This window comes from Xyrauchen texanus, chromosome 28, assembly GCF_025860055.1.
Source record: "Xyrauchen texanus isolate HMW12.3.18 chromosome 28, RBS_HiC_50CHRs, whole genome shotgun sequence".
Classification (NCBI taxonomy): Eukaryota; Metazoa; Chordata; class Actinopteri; order Cypriniformes; family Catostomidae; genus Xyrauchen; species Xyrauchen texanus.
Window position 1 is genome coordinate 13,674,886 of NC_068303.1, and position 17,259 is coordinate 13,692,144.

Sequence of the window (17,259 nt, forward strand, 5' to 3'; positions counted from 1 at the left end):
TGGTCGGTGTTTTCAAAATGGTGCACCGACAGAGACCTGGACCCACGGACATGTGGGGTGTCGTCACTGCTCGTGTTTTTACAAGAGCTGTGGGATAAGGGCAGATCCCCATCCACGCTCAAAGTGTGCGTGGCGGCCGTCACGGCGTTCGCCGAACCCTGCACGGCCAGTCACGGGAAAAAACGAGCTGGTCATCCGCTTCCTCAGGGGAGCTAGAAGGATGAACCCCGCGCCCCCATCGGTTCCTATCTGGGATCTTTCTGTAGTTCTGGAAGCTATGAAAGCCCCCTTTCGAACCGCTTGAATCCGTGGATTTGAAATACCTTTCACTCAAAACCGTTTTTCTGACTGCCCTGTCATCAGTTAAGCGTGTGGGAGACCTTCACGTGCTGTCTGTCAGCGCTGCGTGTATGGAGTTTGGACCAAGTGACTCCAAGGTCATTTTAAAGCCTAGACACGGCTATGTCCCCAAGGTGATCGGTACTCCTTTCAGAGCACAGATTATTTCCCTATCGGCTCTGCCAGCATCCGATAGCGAACGCGACACAAATCTCCTTTGCCCAGTCAGAGCACTGAGATTGTATACTGCGCGCTCCGCCTCTTTCAGGCGCGCTGAGCAGCTTTTCGTTTCATTCGAGGGCGCACCAAGGGTCTCGCCACCTCGAAACAGACACTGTCTACATGGATAGTGGGCGCTATTGCTGCAGCGTGCAGCGTCGAAAGACCTGCCATGCCCGTTAGGCATTAGGGCTCACTCCACCAGAGGCATGGCCTCCTCGTGGGCATGGTCCAGCGGGATTTCCATTCAGGACATATGTGTGGCAGCGGGCTGGGCTTCCCCTCCACCTTTGTCAGATTTTACAATCTGGAAGTGCCCGCTCTGCAGGCAAAACTACTAGCGGTTTAATACGCTACAGCTCCCCTGGTGAGCTGCACTAATGGGACACATTCCACACAGACCGACACCGCCGCTCTGTTTTCCCTTCCCACTATGTGCTTATGTATCACACACACACTGACCCGCACTCTTGCCGGCCAAATATTATTTCCCCACTCACAAGGGCTCCCCGGGTCCCCCACCCCCTGGGGCTCATGCAGTGGATGCTTGGCGCTACGGTGTTGACAATGGGTTCCGTAGCGTAAGCTAGCTTACTCAATCTGAGAGAACCTCTCGTGAAGAGAACGTCTCGGTTACCTACGTAACCTCGGTTCTCTCTAGATGAGGAGCAGTATTGCGTAGCTGGCCGTGCTTCAGCGCCCACGGCGATTTTAAGCTTCATTCAATGAAAACCAGGGTTCCAGCCTACGAACTGCCCTTATATGTACCCTAGCCATGCCCATTCTGGCGGGCTTTGGGACAGTGAGCGCGCGGGCGCCTCTCATTGGGCGCGAGTTCACGCAAGTTCGTCTATAGGCTGCAGCAGTTGCCGCAGAGCAACCAATGAGCTCGCTAGCTAGATCGCTCAAGGTCTGCAGTTGCTGCACTGCGTTGACAAATGATACAAAATTAAGGATAATTTTTTGGCTTCAATATCTCAGAAAAGATTAATCTTTCCCGTAGCGTAAGCTAGCTTACGCAATACTCATTCCCTCATCTAGAGAGAACCGAGGTTACGTAGGTAACCGAGACGTTATGGCCGTTTTCACACCTGGCTCAGGAGAATTTGTTTCAGAACCTTATGCCTTTCATTCTTTAGTTCAGTTTGTTTAGGCATATCTGAATATGGCAATAGGTTCAAGATTACCTAGACGAGGTAATTTACAAAAATAAAAATAAAGAAGGAGAATAGTAGATTTTTACATTACAAAACCAGTCCTTCAACAAAGAATACACATATTTTGTTTTGGGACTTTTCATCCCACTCAATGTCTCTAAATACATTGAAAATTCCTCTGAATTTCAATGTTTAGTTCTTCTTTTTCCTCACGCGGCTTTACTCTATCGCGCGTGCAAGCATCAATAATGCGCGCGGATTAATGGCGTTGAAATTATTAATAAAATTATGAAACAGTAAAAAGGCTTATACATTTTTACATTGTTATTATTAACAATAATCAACATTACCCAAAATCGAACCTTTGTATGCTGCTTGTTTAAACTTATTTTGCAGCTTTGAAGATTTATGACAAGAACACGTGAAATGTTCAGTTTAAAATTATTCTGACAGTCAAACTAAAAATAAATGGCATAATGACTAAACATCAATAGGGATGTGCACGTGTGAGAATGACAGTCATAGGCCCTACTGTGTTTGTAACGTTTGTTGGAGTTCGGTGTGTAAATCAGCCATTAAATGCCTTACAATAAGCCTACAATTCGCATGAAATGAATCGTATAATGTATCACGCCTGCTAAATCACACACATCTGAATGATCATTCGTGATGTTCATGTCTTGAGCTCAAAATGCACTTACAAATACCAACAAGTTTATGAAATAACATCCGACTTGGATCTGATGTGGATTCTGATCACAGAATGAAGCAGAATTACGTGAATTATTGAGTTATATGTTATGCTTACTCTTACGCATACTAATCACTTTCATACTAAATATACTTTATACTAAAACAAATACCAGAGACCACTTAGACAAATGTCTCATGTGCTGAGAATGTGCTAACCATAAAAATATAAATCATAAAAGTTTAAGAACCACTTCATGGTCAGAATGGCGACCTTTTAAATCACGCTCGCCCCAGAGAATTATTGCACCTCGACCTGTAATTGGCCAAAATGCTTCGTTCGACTTTTTCGAGACCCCCTACTCTCCCGCAGCACCACCAGTTTCAGAACCTGAAGTGAGGGGCGGAGCTTACGTTCTAAACCGAGTAGCGCCACCTAACGTTTTGGAGCGTAGTTTGCTTTTATTACAAACGAAACATCATACTTTATACATATGTTATAATGATACATTAAGGTACAGTACAATAACCATTTTAAAACATTGATCTTGTATAATATAATTGTATATAGTTATCCATTTCATTTTATTATGAGAGTTACTTCCTGATCATGATGGTGAAAAATAATGCTTGAAACTTATGGGCATTTTATATAAAATATACTTTATTTCACAAGAACATGTGCAGCATGCATTTTTCTTTATGTAAAAAAAACATGTCAAAAAACAAAAAAAAAAAGAGAAAATTCAGCATCATTTTAAAAGAAACAATAAAAATATATACAACAAATGACCAATTCACCCCTAGGCCCATTTTATCATGACAATCATAAATTAAACTTAAAATGTATCAAATGAGGAATTCACTCTCAGGCCCATTTTGTCCTTACATTCTTGCAAAAATAACTCCATGTCATCCCTGAACACAAAATGAAATAGAAAGGGCTCTCTGGAAGCTTCTGACTGTTCCAGGAGATTGTTGCAGGACTTTTCCTTGTCGTCTTCATTCATTCGAATGAAAAGAGGCTCTTCCACTGGACCCCGGAGCAGATGGCTGTTGGAATGGAGCCATTTCACAGCTGCTTTCATGTGCCGGATTATTGGGAGCTCCTTCATTACAGAATATTAAAGGAAAATGTGACTTTATAAATGTGACATATAAATGCATTACATGTTAAGATATATATATATATATATATACAGTGAGGAAAATAAGTATTTGAACACCCTGCTATTTTGCAAGTTCTCCCACTTAGAAATCATGGAGGGGTCTGAAATTGTCATCGTAGGTGCATGACCACTGTGAGAGACATAATCTAAAAAAAAAAAAATCCAGAAATTACAATGTATGATTTTTTAACTATTTATTTGTATGATACAGCTGCAAATAAGTATTTGAACACCTGAGAAAATCAATGTTAATATTTGGTACAGTAGCCTTTGTTTGCAATTACAGAGGTCAAACGTTTCCTGTAGTTTTTCACCAGGTTTGCACACACTGCAGGAGGGATTTTGGCCCACTCCTCCACACAGATCTCTAGATCAGTCAGGTTTCGGGGCTGTCGCTGAGAAACACAGAGTTTGAGCTCCCTCCAAAGATTCTCTATTGGGTTTAGGTCTGGAGACTGGCTAGGCCACGGCAGAACCTTGATATGCTTCTTACAGAGCCACTCCTTGGTTATCCTGGCTGTGTGCTTCGGGTCATTGTCATGTTGGAAGACCCAGCCTCGACCCATCTTCAATGCTCTAACTGAGGGAAGGAGGTTGTTCCCCAAAATCTCGCAATACATGGCCCCGGTCATCCTCGCCTTAATAAAGTGCAGTTGCCCTGTCCCATGTGCAGAAAAACACCCCCAAAGCATGATGCTACCACCCCCATGCTTCACAGTAGGGATGGTGTTCTTGGGATGGTACTCATCATTCTTCTTCCTCCAAACACGGTTAGTGGAATTATGACCAAAAAGTTCTATTTTGGTCTCATCTGACCACATGACTTTCTCTCATGACTCCTCTGGATCATCCAAATGGTCATTGGCAAACTTAAGACGGGCCTTGACATGTGCTGGTTTAAGCAGGGGAACCTTCCATGCCATGCATGATTTCAAACCATGACGTCTTAGTGTATTACCAACAGTAACCTTGGAAACGGTGGTCCCAGCTCTTTTCAGGTCATTGACCAGCTCCTCCCGTGTAGTTCTGGGCTGATTTCTCACCTTTCTTAGGATCATTGAGACCCCACGAGGTGAGATCTTGCATGGAGCCCCAGTCTGAGGGAGATTGACAGTCATGTTTAGCTCCTTCCATTTTCTAATGATTGCTCCAACAGTGGACCTTTTTTCACCAAGCTGCTTGGCAATTTCCCGTAGCCCTTTCCAGCCTTGTGGAGGTGTACAATTTTGTCTCTAGTGTCTTTGGACAGCTCTTTGGTCTTGGCCATGTTAGTAGTTGGATTCTTACTGATTGTATGGGGTGGACAGGTGTCTTTATGCAGCTATCGACCTCAAACAGGTGCATCTAATTTAGGATAATAAATGGAGTGGAGGTGGACATTTTAAAGGCAGACTAACAGGTCTTTGAGGGTCAGAATTCTAGCTGATATACAGGTGTTCAAATATTTATTTGCAGCTGTATCATACAAATAAATAGTTAAAAAATCATATATTGTGATTTCTGGATTTTTTTTTTTAGATTATGTCTCTCACAGTGGACATGCACCTACGATGACAATTTCAGACCCCTCCATGATTTCCAAGTGGGAGAACTTGCAAAATAGCAGGGTGTTCAAATACTTATTTTCCTCACTGTATATATACACACACACCGCCTCACTGCTGCGAAGCGTAGCTTGTTCTTCACATGGAAGGGACTCTTGTAGGGTTTCTGCACTGGAAAATATATATCTTGGTTCATTTAAAATTGATCAGAAGAGGGTGCAAATGTAACGGTGGGCTGGAGTAAATGTCCAGTATCTACCTTTCAGAGAAAACCCCAAAGTTCTCCAGAAGAATAAGAGCCCACCATCTCCATATGTTTGGAAAGTCGCACTGGAAGACAAAAATAGAGAAATCTTGATATTTCAACTGCTACAACATCATAAAGGTCAATTACTTGAACTGGTAATTACTTACAGATGTAAAATCAAAAGGACCATCGAACCATCCGTAGAATTTTTTAATACAATAAAGTATGACAACATATTCAAGCTTCAATAAGATGATAAAGTTATGCACAAATTAAATATTTTGCAGATAAACGCTGAACTTAATATATGCGATAATTTTTCACCACATGATGTCTGTTACGTCCCTTTTTATGTTGTCTAGGGAATAAGGGAATAACACTTTTAAAAATTGTGTGTGTATCTCAATTTGCAGGACAGAGCAAGAAAAGAAACTGATCTCAAAACTCATCTCGAAAGGATTTATTAATCCACAATGCCATGATAGATGAGTGAAGAAAATAATATTTACAATGTATACAAACAATAAATGAGATCAATAAACAAAATAAACATAGGCCTACTAAACACAAACAAAAACCCAAGGTGGGAAGGCGAGCACGAGAGATGCCAAATCAATAAAACAAAACAAACTAGCTAAAGGTTAATTCAACTAAACTAACTACCAAACATAAAATGTAGAAAAGAAAATTCTTCGGCGTCAAGACGCTCTAACCAAAACTACGCTAACTATTATAACAAAACTTACAAGATGGGCACTCTCCTAAACTAGTGTTTCTAACATTCAAAACATCCTAAATAGTGCAAAGTGTATATCGCGCAACCTACTAACCTGCTCCCTCCTTCCCAGCCTTACACGCTCCGTGTTAACTGAGCGAGACGAACAGTAAAATGACAGAACACTTAACACCATTTGAGAATAGACTGAACAAACAATAGACACACAGACTGTCAGTGACAGCGAGTCAAACAAGTATGCCAAAGTGAGAAAAAAGCTGTCGACATGGAAGTGATCACGGGTATTTGAATGAAGTGGTGAGATGTGATTGGATAAGTTGAACCGAAACGTCATCGTCCTTCATGAAGATTGACAGGTGGTAGATTGAACCAACGAACACCTGAAACACATGCACCACCACCACCACCACAACAACAACAACAACCCCACATTTCCATATTGCAATGTCAAAAACTTTAGACAACGTTACACAACTCACCATGCTCTCCGCCATGCTTGTCTCATTGTCAATAACTCCGCCCCTCACTTCAGGTTCTGGCGCTGGGGTTCTGAAACTGGTGGTGCTGCGGGTCTGCAGCTGGATATATCTCCTACTCTTCCCTGTGGAACACGGAAGCTTGATCTCTGACTATGACGTTAAATGTTGGACAAAACAGCGCAAACGCATAATCACAGTGCGCAAGTGAATTACAACAGTGTGAGCACCATGACACAGTTCGTACGTAAAATGTAAACCTGCAGAACTTGCAAATACGAGCACAAAAAATATGATTGTGCACACAAATTAACAACTGGCAGAAATAACAAAACCGCGAAACTCTACTTTCTGTAGATCTGAATTTCTGCGGTTTGAATGTTAGAATATTGAATTTGGTGTCCAGAATTTCTTCTTCATCTTGAAAACTTGATGCTGCATTTTTTAAACTGAATAATTACAGTGTAGGAATTCAGAACCAAAAATGTGCTGTTTGAAAATTCATATTTATAAAATTGTGCCATAAAAAGAAAACTATTCAATTTGCTTAAATATGAAATGTCTAGGATTGGAGTTTAAAAAATTCAAAGCTATTTAAAATAGGCTACAACGTAATATTAAATTTGGCAAAATCACACTTATAATTCAAATTTACACAATTCAAATTGTTTTGTCATATTTTTGGCTCCATAGGCCTACGTTAAAACCAGGAACATACATGATGGATCTTTGGAGAAGACATTTGTAGGTCAGCAACTCGCATCAACACCCATATATCCTGATGGCGACTAAATAGTTGCATGTTTAAAATAGGAACTGTAAATAATTCCTGAGGTAATTTTAATAAGATCGCTTCTCTCAGATTGCGGCAGAACACTATAGGACGACGTCAGCAACCTTTTGACAGATTAAAAATAATAATAATGCAGTGGCTTCTCTCTGCTATCAATTCAGAAGTAATGCAAAAGCAAATAATGACAGATAAAAATAACCACGCGGCAAATTTTACATCGCATTTCATTCGTGTGACGGATAAAGTGTATTTCCTCTGACTGGAAGACGTGTTCTGTACAATGCAGTGCGGTGGCATTTTGCACAAGCTTGACATAAACAACACTTGAAAATGTGTCATTGTTGACAACATTTTTACAGGTATATCAATTAATGCGCTAAATCACCCAACAGTGCACTTACATGTGAATTTTATTTACACAGTTTTGGTCCGTTTTGTAATGTTGAAATGAGAACCGAACCAAGAGGAAAATGCAACATTGTGACAATTTTAGCTCCTGTTTCGGAACAAGCCAAAAGAGCTACAGGTCTGAAAATGTCCTTAGATTGTTCTACAGTACATTGCTATACACGTTGAGCAATTGCTGTGCTGATCAATTCATAATGCATTCAGGATGCTAGCATTTACTGTGCTAGCTAGTTTTAGCTAATACTTGCTAGGTTCTCTTTAATTTAAATGCTGTATTAATGTCGAGCTTATATGATAATTGTAAATTCAGCTAAAGACTTAAAGTTAAATGCCATCAAAATGTGCTAGTTAACTCACTCCATTGAAGTTAAGAGCATTTGACATGCTGTGTAGCACAAAATCAAAAACTGAAAGTTCTAATCACTTAAAATATTTGATGAACTTATTAACACAAATTTGTTGAGTTCTAAGTACTTATTAGGGTTTACATTGAAGGGTTAAAAAAGTTTTGTTTGTAAAACTGCATGGGAAAACATTGGTAGATACACCTTTTGAGAGAATTAATGATTCACAAAATCGATTAACAAATGTCCAGTGTTGCAAAAGAACTTGAATCAGACGTGGACCTGGAAAATCCTTGTTTACATGTTGACTAATGTAATATCCTTTTTGGGTTATAAAAGCAAGATCAGCGCTGCATGTTAAAAAAGAAGTTAAAGGTTACCTCGGGAACTTCTTACAAAGAACCTGACTCTTGTCACAGATATGGAAACATATTATTTTTTCTCAAACTTGCAGCTGTACTCATCTGCTTTGCCCATGTGCAAAACAGAGTCTCGCACCCAGGACGTTGCAGACATGTCTCAACATCCGATGAGGTCAGAATCATTTGTCTTTATGTTAACTTCACACGCTTACCTAGTAAGGCTTTTCCGGTTAACACTACGTACCTCAGTGTCCACTTCAGCAATTTGAGCTCCATAACGTCCGATGACCTGAAGACCTTTTCCCATCTGAGGGACCTTAATCTGATTAAAACCCAGCTGCGTAGATTACCTGCCGACCTGCTGAAGGGCCTCTCTAATCTTCACGGGTTAGACCTTACAGGTACTGGTCAATATCTTACTGTGTGATTGTGGTTAAAAGTAATTGTGAATTTTTTTTTTCTTCTTAAATTAAAGTCAGTTCTGAGAAAAAGTCTAACATTTGTTTGCAGATGAATTTTTGCTATCTAATGCGGTCTATGTGTCCTAATCACTGATCTATATATATAACTGGATAGCTCATAGAATTCTAAACTGCCAGCAGTAGGTGAAGCTACCGGAAGTGCTCTGGCGGCCATCTTTGTAATTTATGACTATGTACATATTAAGCACACATTAGTCGTTATCCCCATGTAGAGTGTCCATAACGATAATAACCTTTAATAATCAACAGTAAAAATACAACACCAAAGTGTATTAATAGGCTACCCCTTTTTAAAGCAAAGTTATCCATCTGCAGATTGTTACAGGATGCAATGTTTCTCTGCCTTCATAGTTTAAATCTGTTGATGCTCATTGTTCATAATGTTGACAAATTATACATCTGCATAATTTGCCAACATTATTAACTCATTTTGACTAGATTATATAGTAAATGTGAACTAATTTAGGGGTGCATGCACATCAACAAATTTTAAAGTTAATAAAAACGACTAGCTTTGTGTTGATATTGTAACTAGACAGTACCTCTTAGAATAAATCCAGAACCAAATATAAAAATGTAGCATAGTATACACACACAAGTTCATATGTAGTATGTGTGTGTGTGTATATATATATATATATATATATATATATATATATATATATATATATATATATATATATATATACACACACACACACATTAATTTACCTTTACTTAATGGAATTATCCATTTGCATTCATTTCTGGAACATGTACATACCAGCTTGTGAGCATTTAATTATTTCAACAATCCCCTGATATTTTAAATCATAATCAGAAATAGGTTTATTGACATATGCACACTCAAGGAAATCATACATATTTATTTGTTCAATAACAAAAGCTTCCAAGTACATAAAAAAAATTGACTTAAAGAACAGGTGGAGCAACCAAATTAAGCACCAACTTAGTTGCAAACTAACTAGTAGTTACTGAAGCCTTGAACTTTATTCCCCAACTTAAGACCTTACGCACAGCTATTTACTCAACCTCATGTCCTTCCAAACCTGTACTTTTTCTGTGGAACACAAAAGATGACATTTAAAAAAATGTTTTTGTCCATACAATGAAAGCCATTGGTGACCAAAACAAGCTATTTTGCTCACCATTTACTTTCATTATATGGAATACAAAATACATTTTTGGGGGTTCTGCAAAAGAGTCACATGGATTTGGAAGGACATGAGGTTGAGTATATGATGACAGAATTTACATATTTGGGTCAACTTTTCTATTAATATTAAATGTTATAACTATCTGAAACACAGTAATTTTATGAGACTTGTACTGCATGTTGCAAAAGTATCTTCATTGCAAATAAAAACAGACAGTATAATATTTTTTACTCTGTTAAAACAGCTCTTCAGTGAAGCCAGGCTGACTCCTCATACAGCTTTTCCTCCTGTTGCAAACCAATTCCAGTTTTATCTAGCATTCAGTGCGATGTTTATTGAAATCCAAACGGCAAATTTACCTTGTTTAACTTCAACAATATCCATGTGCACCTTTTCAGGGCTGGACTGGAAAGAGAAATCGGCCCGGATTTGACATAACTGTCAAAAAGTTGTTGGGGGTAGTGTTCAGCTAACGCGGCGGCTCGTTTTAGATTATCGCGGCCGACACAGCGACCCGCTCAGTTCTCCCGATGGCCAGTCCACCCTGATCAGCCCCAAAGTTTGTCGGTCCACCGGAAAAATGTCCGGTAGTCCAGATTACCAGTCCTGCCCTGCTCCTCGTCTATTCCAATTGATCACTTTATAAATGATGCCCGTGAGCTGGACCGTATTCAGGCCTGCACTGCAAAAAGTACAAATCACACACAGAGAATTAATGAAAGCCCACATTATATTTATCATATGTAACCGGTGTTGATCTGCAATTAGATATTCAACTTGACCAAAAAAGCTGACTTAGGAAAATAACCACAATGAATAACAGTATAACTCACTAAGTTAACGTTAGCTGCATAGCTAATATTCATTTATCCTAAGAAAATAACCACAATGCACGTTCAAGCGTAAACAAAAGCTACAAAACATAATTATGTATTCAGAATAAAAACTTTAAAGCCTGCAAAAATATGTTTGAAAATGTCTACTGATATCTTACCTCAGTTTCTTAAACTTGTTTCTATTGAAACACGTGCATCACGTCGCCGCTGAACGTAATGCTGCTGCAATAAAGAGTAACATAACACGCTCACATTTAGAATAAGCAGGGGGAAAATTAAAGTCAAAATAAATAATGAATTACATATTTAGGAAGATTGCATTGTGATACAGTGTATGCAGACATAAGAAATGTGTTTTAATGTGACTGGATGGGTACAAATTACTCACCAAAACAGACGATTTCCCATTGAGACACATAGGAGTACAGAATGTTAGGGAATACCAAGATGGCGGCGCAGTAGCTTCACTGTTGTGACGTCATGAGCTATCCAGTTATATATATAGATCAGTGGTCCTAATACTCTTTAAAGTTGCACTCAGTAATTTTAGTCTTTGTGTCATCTTTGACTTACACTGACACCTATCGGCTTGGATCATTTAATATAAATTGTTTTCAGTTTCAGATGCCATTGTAAAAATGTTGTCTTCACAGTCAACCAGCATTAATTTAATCCATGGGTGAAAGTGTCAAATAACAGGACGGTTACTGAGATTAAGCAAGTAGTATTTGGCTGGTAATGTGATTCTAACATGGAAGCCCCATATGTGGACCCTCTCCATGTAGAATAAAACAGCTTTTATAAGGTTACTGATATGACAACGGTCTTAATTTTAATGTGAGTGGTCATGATTTCCTACATACATTGAAAATTTACAATTAATGTCTTTAGGAATTAAACTTTTTTAATGAGGAAAAAATTACTGAGTGCACCTTTAAAGCTACTAAATTTGAGTGTATTTCCATTTTTAAAATACTAATCCGAGTCTACTCTGTTTTTTTTTTTTTTTTTACAATAATAGGTAACAAACTTACATCTTTGCCATCACAAGTGTTTTATTATTCTCCTCTTGTGGATCTCACACTCTCAAATAACCTGCTCTCGGAGGCAGATGCTGACTGTGTGCCTTTAAATAGCTCTATCCAGAGGTTGGATTTATCATCTAACAAATTCACCCAGTTACCTGTGGCCTTCCTGCAAAGACTCAGCAATCTTGAGAGCTTAGACTTTAGAAACAACCAGCTGGAAGAGCTGGCCTCTGGAGTGCTGAACTCCCTGTCCAAACTTGAGTCTCTGGACCTGGTGAACAACAAACTGAAGTCGATAGATGCATCAGCCTTTCATAGTAACCCGAACCTTCGCCAATTGTTCTTAGGTGGTAACCGTTTGCAGAGTTTGCCTGATGGACTCTTCCTTAAGCAGCGTGAACTTGTTTTCCTTGACCTCAGCAACAACTACCTGAAAAACCTGTCTTCAGGTATATTGGAAGGACGTTTGTCTGCAGTATTTTCTGGTAATCCCTGGCACTGCAACCCTGGTTTGGCACATCTATGGTATTGGGTGTGTAAGAATGAAAATAGACTTTTTCATGGTGATAGGGTCATTTGTCAAACACCTGAACACCTGAAGGGTAGAAACATTACTACAATTTCTGCCACAGAGCTTGGGATGAAAAAGTAAGTGAATTACAGACAGACAGAGTCATAATTACATATTATATAACATTGCCAGATCTTATCATGTGATTATTTTTACCAGCAATAGGGATGGGAATCTTTAATCTTTAGTTCGATTGCTCTTAACGATTATGGTTCCTTAATTGTTCCGGTAATGATTCCTGTACTTCTTTTAGTTTTTTGTAAAAGGTGTGTTTGCTGACTTTTTAGAGACCTAAATTATATCCAATCCAATAATTGATCCTAACTAGGCTATATCTGGACTGTATCTAAACAAAAATTGAAATATGATGCATATTTCAATCATTCATATAAAAAAAAATAAAAGTAGTTCATATATATATATATATATATATATATATATATATATATAGTTATATATATAACTGCACAGCTTGATTAAAGTCGCACAGGTCTAAAGTCACATGACATAAAAGTTCCAGAAACAGTTAAGACTGTATTCTGTTGTCTAATGTTGTACTTCAAACTCGTAAGACATCAACGGTTCTTATTTAATTTCGAATTGGACATTCTTAACTTGCACGTCAGTGTAAAATCCGGACTAAAACGGAAGCGATTTATACCGGAAGAGCGGTCAGTTTCGCGCTGTAGATTCAACAGAACACCGGCTCAAAAGAATAATTTGGATGTGTTTTACGCTTTTGACCCAGCAGAGGGCAACGGTACTGCAGAAATATTCTACTGGAAACACTCCAAATTACAACTCCTTTTACACTATAAATCTTGACAACAGCAGTTTCCTTGGCGATCATGATTTCAAACTCGATTACACTTGTGTACCGTGAAAAATGATCAAATTCCACAAAATATATAAAAATGCATGAAAAAAAAAATTAGAATTTCAGGTTTCCAAACTCCTCTCCTTTTGGAGAAATTTGCCATTTTGAAACCATAATCGGTCCCTTTTGTGATTGTTCAGAGCAATGATTAATGTGCAGAAGTGACTGATATTTATACGCTTTAAGGGTCTTTCACATGACTCGTGTTAGTGCTGCCGAATACATTGAAGTCTATGAAGTGACTTTACACCAGTGTTTTTCCACACACACGTTTTTGCTTCACCAATAATGTCTTTGAGAGTACTATGCAACAAAAAATATTTAAAAACTGTCCATATTTGTGAAGAGACATTGAATGTCTCATAATTTCTTTGCATTAAATATGACCTTATCGTTTACGAATATCAGAGACCCCAGTTATTGAACTAATTTAAATTCACCAAGAAAATGCTTAGACCTAAACAGAAACGAGTCATTTTATTACTTTCTGCTATCAAAGCAACTGCAAGCTTTTTTCTCTCATCCAAATACAAGTTTTCAATGTTTATTGTGCACACCTCCCGCTTTTTACTTGGCAAATTCGTAAAATCACCCCTTTGTTACGCTTTCTGCAACTCCTGTCATGTGGAGGGCAATGCGGCCATGAGAAGTCGTCTATCCGAGGCAAAGACGCAAAATCTAAGGACAATTGCCTCAGTATCAGTCTCCCTTGATGTGTTTGATTACGCACAGGCGATCACACAGTTTAAGTTGATGCGGACAAGGAGGAAGGTTTGAGTTGTCGATTGAGTTCTTTTCAGTTAATTTTTTATGTGTTTTGTTAATATTTTAATCATATTTGTTATTTGTAATATTGCATGGTTCATATGTCATGTTTTAGTGGCCTCCGCTGCGGGGATAAACATTAATCTGCTTCGTGTGGTGTCTCTGTTTTTCATCTGTTCTCTTCATAAATTAATAAATGCATAATCTGCTGTATGCTCGTCCTGTAAGTTCATGATTAAAAATAAAAATGTGAACGAAAATAAAAGCTATTATATTTCTTATTATCATTAAAATATGACAATTAAAACGACAACCCTGTCCGTCAAAATGACGGACGATGAGAAAGTCTAAAGCAAGCACTGTATGTGACTTAAGTAAACATGCTACTAGGATGGACAGAAATCATGGACAAGTTCTTGAAAAGGAAAAATATTGACGATGCTTAGGCTATGTGGGATAGTGGTGTGCCGAAGAATGTTTTAGTTGTAAAAAGTGTGCTGTGGCAGAAAAAATTTAGGGAAACACTGATCTAGGGCTCTGGATCAAGCACTAGGAAGTGTAATCAAGCTTGAAATCTTGATAGTGCCCAGAGACTGCAATGGCAAGATGTACAGTGAAAAATGAGTTACATTTTAGTCCCCATGAGTTTTGTGGATTTTAGTCATTGTCTATTAGTTTGAAGCCATCTATATGCTACTGTACTCCTAAAATCTGACAAAAAGATCTTTTAGCAATGTATACCAATTTAAAATTTACCATACTGTTCCATCTTGCACTTCACAGATTTTGTCTAGTGTCCAACATTATGTCCCTCCCCCTCATTTTCAATAGGAAATACGTCAACATAGAGAAGAAAAAAAATTTTGCTCGTCAGGAGATTCATTGGTGTTTTAAGTGTTATTATTATATTAAGCTATTTTTAATAGGTTAATAAATCAAAGGTTATTGGTCTCGTTTAGTGCTTTTTGCTTTTATAATATCCCACCTAAACATAACTTAAAGCATGGGATTAATTGCTTTAGTTTATCTTTTTTGGATGCATTTCTAATCGGTCAAGGACCCTAATACATTTTATGACCAGTAGCTTATGATTCCATTATAATGTTGAAATTCAGACAAGTAAAGAGTTTACATTTATATTATTTTATGAAATCACCTACAGTATAAAGAGCTACAATGCACATATGGGTGGTGCTGACCTGCACGACCAATGTGTAAACCGTTACCGGATTGGCATCTGATCAATGAAGTGGTGTTGGCCATGCTACAGCTGGGCACTCAACAGTGCTATGGTCAATGCCTGGTGTTATTACAGGTACATGGAGGTGTAATGGGAAGTGGGAGGTGAGGCTGCGGGAGTGGCAGGTTGGAAGGATGGGGTCTAAATGTTAGGTGGCATGACACAAAAACAAAACATGTATATATTAATTTATTTCATTCATTCAAAACCCACCCATTGAAAATTAATTCATTCATTCATTCATACCGGTCATGTAAAGAGGGAGACAGAGATCTCCTCTCCTTCCAAAGGCTGGTTGCCCAGAGTCTTCTCCAGCGTCATGGGATGAGGGCAAAAGGGCATGGAAGAAGGTCAGTGTTGGGCTCTGCAATATGTGAGGCTGCCAGGTTTGACAACTTGAACCACTGGCCCCACAACACAGGAAGAAAGTACATGAGGTGTTGAAAACGTGATGAACGCACTCCCTTTGCATGTGAGAAATTTGGTGTTGCTTTGCATGTTGAGTGCTTCAAGGTCTTTCACGTGAACCACTAAAACTCTACCCAAGAGGGAGAGGAACGGAGGGAGAAAGGAACAGCAGGGAGGACACGTATGACATAACTTCACATTCCGAATGTCTTTTGAAATAAATTGCCTGTATGCACTGATGTTATTTTTCCTTCATTCTATTTATTTTCATTTAACTTTTTGATAGGGAATGCCCTGTTGGAGCAACTTAATGTCTGCACTTTGTTCCGCACTATGTTCCACCACTTTAAGTAAATGGGTTTGTTGATGACTGTTTAAATCCCTATTTATTCAAGATAATTTGGACATTTTAATAATTTATTTTCAAAATAAAGAGATTATAAACTAGAGGCAGCTTTTTTGGGTTTGCAGTGAATGTTTTTACACTTAATAAATTTGTTTACGAATAAAGATTGATCTGTTGAAAGCAGTTATTTTGAGTAAGATGCCAAATGTTCTCCTATTCAAATTTGACATTGAAGACATGCATACAACATATATGCCCACCAGAACATGTTCATAAAGGACACTATTAACATGACTATATGCATGAAACCATTCAGAAAAATTTGGGCACAAATGGGTTAAAGGCAGTCGTTGTTTAGTTTAGTTTTTTTGAACAGCAGAGAGAACTAAACTTAATAAAATAAATTTACAAGTGCACGTGTATTGTAAATTATGCGGATGCAGAATTTAAGTTTAAAAAGACTATTTTAAAGAATATTTTTCCATTTTCTCTTCTTCTCTCAATCTGTTTGTATCTCTTGATCTCTCATGTATTGTCCTTAGAAATCCCCAATGTATCTGAATGAAATGTGCCACCTTTGTGCATTGGAGAGATTTATGACTTGTAAATAAAAGTCTGGTATGGTTACTTGTGAAAATTAAACCTTTTTTACAGTGTATTGAGAGGATAGGAAAATCAGTTTGCCCTTGTTCCAACTTCTGCCCTATGTACCCCCATTCTTTCTTTTAAGTGCCTTTTCATATGCTTGACTAGAAGACAAACACAGTGGCTGTATCTCAAGCACAGGCTTCATACTGAAAGGACTTCCAAAGCTCAATATACTTAATATACTTAATTCAATTCAATATACTCTCTCTCTCTCTCGTGTTCTATGTTTGGGCCTCATACACATGAGTCTATAATGGCATAACGCCCAGGGCTTCAAAAAAGTTATTTATATAGTTAAATATAGCATTAATGTAAAATGTCAAAAAAATATATGTTAATTCATGCACAAAAGGACCTAAATTAAGCTTTGTAGAATAAATTAATCTAAGATTGTTTGTTTGTTTATTCTGTAAACAG

The 17,259-nt window shown here is 38.2% G+C and overlaps 2 protein-coding genes across 3 annotated transcripts; one reads left to right on the forward strand and one right to left on the reverse strand.

Annotated features, from left to right (window-relative positions):
* Positions 1–3,053: 3,053 nt before the first annotated feature.
* Positions 3,054–8,867, reverse strand: LOC127621569 (structural maintenance of chromosomes protein 5-like). Of its 2 annotated transcripts, XM_052095225.1 has the most exons (5): positions 8,729–8,867; positions 6,581–6,702; positions 5,378–5,448; positions 5,226–5,289; positions 3,054–3,514 (listed from the first exon to the last, which is right to left on the reverse strand). In XM_052095225.1, the coding sequence occupies exons 2-5, from the start codon at positions 6,593–6,595 to the stop codon at positions 3,245–3,247; spliced, it is 420 nt and encodes a 139-aa protein (XP_051951185.1). In that variant the 5' UTR covers positions 6,596–6,702; positions 8,729–8,867; the 3' UTR covers positions 3,054–3,244. The 2 variants fall into 2 exon arrangements, 1 of the variants encoding a protein (XP_051951185.1); XR_007967873.1 differs by lacking the exons at positions 5,226–5,289; positions 8,729–8,867 and adding an exon at positions 8,503–8,610.
* Positions 6,710–16,709, forward strand: LOC127621568 (phospholipase A2 inhibitor beta-like). Its single transcript, XM_052095224.1, has 2 exons — positions 6,710–8,885; positions 11,981–16,709. The coding sequence occupies exons 1-2, from the start codon at positions 8,477–8,479 to the stop codon at positions 12,637–12,639; spliced, it is 1,068 nt and encodes a 355-aa protein (XP_051951184.1). The 5' UTR covers positions 6,710–8,476; the 3' UTR covers positions 12,640–16,709.
* Positions 16,710–17,259: the final 550 nt, after the last annotated feature.

What these genes read in the sequence shown, in the direction of transcription:
- LOC127621569 (XM_052095225.1), bottom strand. An exon ending in TTTGGGGTTTTCTCTGAAAG is followed by an intron (nt 5,290 to 5,377) that starts GTAGATACTGGA and finishes TATATTTTCCAG; the next exon opens with TGCAGAAACCCTACAAGAGT. An exon ending in CGCTTCGCAGCAGTGAGGCG is followed by an intron (nt 3,515 to 5,225) that starts GTGTGTGTGTAT and finishes TCTGTAATGAAG; the next exon opens with GAGCTCCCAATAATCCGGCA.
- LOC127621568 (XM_052095224.1), top strand. Translation starts at nt 8,477, where the DNA reads ATGTTAAAAAAGAAGTTAAAGGTTACCTCGGGAACTTCTTACAAAGAA. An exon ending in TCACGGGTTAGACCTTACAG is followed by an intron (nt 8,886 to 11,980) that starts GTACTGGTCAAT and finishes TTACAATAATAG; the next exon opens with GTAACAAACTTACATCTTTG.